General features: G+C 22.0%; 1 protein-coding gene across 7 annotated transcripts in view; it reads left to right on the forward strand.

Annotated features, from left to right (window-relative positions):
- Positions 1–5,763, forward strand: part of LOC117174882 (centrosomal protein of 192 kDa) — a 97,248-nt gene that overhangs the window by 42,766 nt on the left and 48,719 nt on the right. For all 7 annotated transcript variants that reach the window (XM_033364291.1, XM_033364295.1, XM_033364296.1 and 4 more), the window contains exons 9-10: positions 320–531; positions 4,504–4,767. In XM_033364291.1, the coding sequence (XP_033220182.1) occupies positions 320–531; positions 4,504–4,767 (476 nt within the window). The remainder of the gene's footprint in view (positions 1–319; positions 532–4,503; positions 4,768–5,763) is intronic.

Genomic DNA, 5,763 nt, shown 5'->3' on the forward strand with positions numbered 1-5,763 from the left:
TTTAAAAGTGTTAGTTCCTTCCAGTTTAAACGTTTAAATTTTTGAGCATTTGAATACACAATTGTTGAATTAAAAAATTTAAAACTTCAATTTTAAAAGTTTGGAATTCAAGTGTTCCACTTTGAATGTTTGATTTTTTAAATTTCATTCGCCGTGAAATATGTTTGCGAAGCGGGAAAAAAACCGGCAAAATTGCAAAATTTTGCTTTTAAATCTTTCAAAACTTTTTTAAAAATTAAAAAATTTCCCAGGTTAGCAGATTAAAAATGCTAATATACCTAAAATAATTGATTCGTAATAATTTTTATTTCTTTCACAGGGAGCGTTACTATAGGAAAGAAGACACAAGAATTATGTATGTGTGTCGTAGGAATTAGGAAAGAAACTGACCTCGACATATCAAATAAGGGTGATCGGTGGATTATTTGTTCTGTGTCTTTAAATCAGATTCAAGGAGATAGTGAGGCCATCGAATTATTGTTGCCAAGTGATGTCGTTTTGGTGGAACCTGACGGTTGCAAGACGCTCAGAGTAAGTAAAAAAAAGAATTAAATACTTTAAAATTTAATATTGAGAGATTATCAGGGTTGCTACTAATCAGGGAATTTAAAACTGCCCAGGGAAAGTCAGGAAAGGTGAAGAAAAAATTCAAACAGAAAGGGAATTTTTGTTAAACTGAAATTGAAATTTTAGGGTCAGCCACAAAGTAATATTTACTATAATAAATATTACTGCTTTAATAAATTTATCTAGAGAAATTATTATAATAATGAATTAGTAACATTTTTAAAGCTATATACACAATATTTTTTTACAAATCCCCATTTGGTGGAAAATTTTACTATTTTATTAAAAATTCAAAAAATTCTGTTCAAAAGTTTCTCTTTGGGTGGAAATTCAGCTATTTTTTTTTAAATTCTTATTTTTGGTTTAAAAATTCGTCTATTATGGTAGGAATGTCATCTTTTTTTATTGAAAATTTATCTGTTTTGGTCGAGGATTCAACTATTTTGTTGAATCTTTGTGATGAAAAGTTTATATTTTTGGTTGCAAATTGATTTATTTAGCGAAAAATGGAACTATTATGTTCAAAATTCTTTGTTTGTTTGTTGGAAATTAATTTTTTAACTAAAAACTCAACTACTTGTTGAAAATTCATATTTTTCGTTTGAAAATTGAACTATTTTATTTAAAAAATTTATATCTAACATTAGCATTCAAACCTTTGACTTAAACTTATTCGTCAAACCCTTTGTTTTAATTCATTTTTTTTTTTAAATTAAATTTTTATTTTTATTCAAAATGTAACTATTCCAGTTGAATATTGTATAATTTTAGTTGAAAAAATCAACTCTCTGTTTATGCATTAATTTATTTAACTAAAAATTTAACTATTCAATTTTTTAGTTCAAAATTCAACTATTTTGTTGAAAAATCTATTTTTTTTATAGAAAAAGAATTTTCTTGTTTGAAAATTCATATTTTCAGTTGAAAAATTCAAATATTCCAGTTAAATATTCATCAATTTAGTTGAAAATTTCCTCTTTTTTTGTCTTTTTATAAGAGTACTTTGTTGAAAATTCATCATTTTATTGAAAAATTAATATATTAGTTGAAAATTAGTTTTTTGTGTAAAATTAATTTTTTTATCTTGAAATTTAATTAATCCATTTTCAAAAGTCGAACTACTTGTAAAAAATTTGTTTGTTTGTTAATTTATTGTTTTATTTGACATTCCTTTTTTTTTGAGAAATTTAACTATATTGTTAAAATAATTTTTTGGCTGACAAATAACTTTTTTTTACTGAAAATATGAGGAAAACCTGAAAAAAGGGAATTAATATGAAGATTATTTTTATTAATAATTTCAATAATATAAAGATTTTTTAGAGTTATATATACAATAGTTTTTTATTCATCTGTTTTTGTGGAAATGTCATCAGTTTGGATAAAAATATATTTGTTTTGGTGGAGGCTTTAAAAAAAAAATTAACTATTTGTTTTAACGATTTTTTTTTGCTGAACATTAAATTTTTTAACCCAAAATGTAACTTTTCCATGTTTGACTGAAAATGTATCTTCTTTAGTTAAAAATTCGACAACTTTGTTAAAAATTCATGTAATCTGTTGAAAATTTACTTCCCTTTTTGGCTGAAAAATGAGTTTTTTTTAGTTGAAAGTTCATTTATTTTGGTGAAAAAAATCAAATATTTCGTTTAAATTTAACTCATGTTGAAAATTTATAGTTTTCATTTTGGAAATTGAATTATTTTGTAAGACAATTTTTTATTTAGCATGAAAATTTAAATCTTTGGCTGAAACTTTTGACTTATTGACTGAAAAACCTATTTTGGTTAGAAATTTTTCTTGTTGGTTTTTTTTTTATGGGTTTTGCATTTTTTGGTTGACAATTTATTTTAAAAAATTTTTAAATACAAATTCAACTATTTCAGATTAAGATTCATCAGTTAGGTTGAAAAATATATTTTTTTAACTTAAATATAACTATTCCACTTTTGTTTGCAAATTGATATTTTTGTTGTTGTTAAAATTTCAAGTAATATAAAACTATTTGGTTGAAGATTAATTATTTTTGTTGAAATTAATTTTTTTAACAGGAAATTTAATTAATCCATTTTCCTTTGAAATTAGATTTTTTTTATTTTCAAATTTAATTATTGGGTTAATGATTGTTAATGATTGTTATTTAGTAGATTGGTTGTAAATTTACCTTCTTTAGTTGAAAATTCATTTTTTGTGGTAGAATATTAATCTCCGTGATAAAAAGTTGATATTTTTTAATAAAAATTAATTAATATAGCGAAAAATTGAACTATTTTGCTGAACTATTTCGTTTTTGGTTAAAAATTGATTTTTTTCAGTTGAAAATTCATTCTCCTATTTGAAAATTTAAAAAGTTCTTTTAAAAATGCATTTTTTGCTGTTAAAAACTAATTTTCCTTACTAAAAATTTTATTATTCCATTTTTTCTAATAAATTGATCTTTTTAATTGGAAATTGATGTGTTTTGTTGAAAATCAATTTTTTTCCGTCGAAAATTATTCTCTTTTTTTTGAAAATTCATCCTTTCAGAAGAAAATTCATTTTTTCAGTGGACAGAAAATTAGTTTTCTTGGTTGAAAATTGATCACGTTGTTTTAAAAACCCTTCCTTTGGTAGAAAATTTAACTTTTTTAAAAAAATATTCCCGTTTTTGTTTAAAACTTAACTTGTTTTGTGGGAGAATCCAACTGGTTCTATCAAAATTTTTATTTTAAATTATTGTTTTTGTTTTTATTAAAAAATTTTAATATTTTTTTAATTTATCAATTATTACACTTTTCCTTGAGAATTACGTTTTTTTTTTTGTTGAAGATTCCTCTCTTCATTGAGAATTTAAATATTTTGTTGAAAATTCCTTCTTTTTTGTTAAAAGTTCATTTTTACACTAAATTGATCATTCTTAGAAAATGTAATTCGATTTTAATTTAAAATCTTTTTTACAAACTTAAAGACTTGGCAGAAAACTAATGTTATTAGCTGAAACTTCATCTTTTTGGTGGAAAAAATATATTTATTTGTTTAAAAATTTAATTAATTACTGGAAAATTAGTTATTTTGCTTGAAAATTTTGTAAGTTGTTTAAAGTCTTTTTTTTTTTTGTTCAAAATTCAAATTTAGTTAAAAACTCATTTTTTGGGTAAATTAAGATAATATTCTTAAAAAAATTTAAGTGTTTGGTTAAAAGAAGTTTTTTTTAATCAATTTTTTTTTCTTTACAATTCAACAATTTTGTTAGAAACTAACTTTTTTTTAATGATCAAAATTGATCTTTTTGGCGTAAAAACTCAACTGTTTTGTACAAAATTCATCTTTTTGTCTTGAAAATTTGATATTCTGGTGATTTTTTTTCTTTATGGGTTGTAAAATCTTTCTTGACTGAATATTAAACTATTTTATTGGAAATTTCATATTTTTTGTTTAAAAATTAACTTGTTTTGTTGGAAAATTCTTATTTTTTAGCCTGAATGACCTGTTTCTGATTAAAAATTTTAATACTTATTCATGGATTTATCAACTGTTACATTATTCGTTGAGAATTACATTTTTTTTTTTTTTGGTGGCGAAGATTTATCTCTGGTTGAAAATTTAAATATTTTGTTGAAAATTCCTTTTTTTTTCAAGTTTTTTTCTCACCTTTAATTGATCTTTTTAAGGTGAAACTTTATGTATTTTGATGAAAATTTCTCTTTCATGGTAGAAAATTAATCTTCTTTTTTGAAAATTAATTTTGTTGTTGTTGAAATAATACCCAAACCGACAAAAACCAATTTTCTTCTTTTTGTACTCGAAAGAAAAATTTAAACTGGTCAGGAAAAATGAAAAATTGGTGAGAAAAAAGTTCGGAAATGTCAGGAAATTTCGAAATTGGAATTTTGTAGCAACCCTGATGTTGTACGTTTAAAATTATATTTACTTTTATTCGAATTTTCTCTTCTTCAGATTGAAGTAAGAATTCTGAAAATGACAACACCAATACTTGCAGTTTTAAATATTGTGACGTCAGATTTTGTCACTCGATCAAGATGGAATTCTAAGTACATAATATGTTTTATATCAGAAGATCTGCAGGTTGACGTCACCACTCCTTCCAAAGAAATGGAAATTAATTTTGAAAGTATTACTGAAGATGGATCGAAAAGACTGCCTATTACTTTTGAAAACAAAAACTGTGTAGATCTTCCAATACTGCTCTCTATTTCACAAGTAAGATTTTTTTTCTCCACTTTTTTTTTTATTGTTTAATTAATAATTCATTCTGTAGTTAAAAAATCTACTTGCAATATTTTTTCTATAATAATTTAAATATTAAATGTCGACTAATTGATTCATAAAATATTTATAATATTATAGATAAATTATATTAATACAAAATTTTTCAATAACATTTTTTTTTTAGATTAAAAAATTGTTTTAAGTAAGAAAAAGTTGGTTTGAAAGCCAATATTTTTGAAGGGAAATTACAATTTATTTGGTCGCTTACTTTAGTTGTATTAAACTTCAATTTATATTTTTAATCGTCTTTTATTTCATATATAAAAAATTACTCAAAAATCACCTAAGAGTTTTTTTAAATAAAAATTTTATTTTATTTTTAAAAATACAAATAATTTTTTTTAATAATTAAAATTTTTTAACTGTAGAAAATTGACATAAATAAAATAATTTTTTTAATTAAATTTTATTTTTGAAGTTTAAATTCATTTCGCTATTCTGTCTTATTACACAATTTTTAATATTTTATAATATAATTGTTGTTATTTTTAAAAAAAGTTAATTAAACTTTTTAACATTTTAGTGCTTAAATTCTCAAATATAAAAAATAATATAAAATATTATAAATTATTATTTTTTTAAATGATAGAAATAAAGATATTTTTTACAAAAGTAGACTAATAAATTCTTTTAAACAAAACTAATGCTGTTACTGATAATAAATTCAAATTGAAGCGCTTTAAATTCATATGGAATTTTGAATAAAATAGATGAATTTTGAACCAGAAAGATTTATTTTCTACCAAAAAGAAGTATTTTTAACCAAAGATACTTCATTTCAGAAAAGATTTTAATTAATATACAGTTAAGTTCTAAAAGAAACTGGAATTTTCAACTAGAATAATGAAGCTTTAACCCAAAAAAATAGATTTCTAGCAATGTGTTCAAACTTTTAACCAAACGGTTGAATTGCCAACCAAAAAAGAT

The sequence above is a fragment of the Belonocnema kinseyi genome, chromosome 6 (genome assembly GCF_010883055.1).
Source record: "Belonocnema kinseyi isolate 2016_QV_RU_SX_M_011 chromosome 6, B_treatae_v1, whole genome shotgun sequence".
Taxonomy (NCBI): domain Eukaryota; kingdom Metazoa; phylum Arthropoda; class Insecta; order Hymenoptera; family Cynipidae; genus Belonocnema; species Belonocnema kinseyi.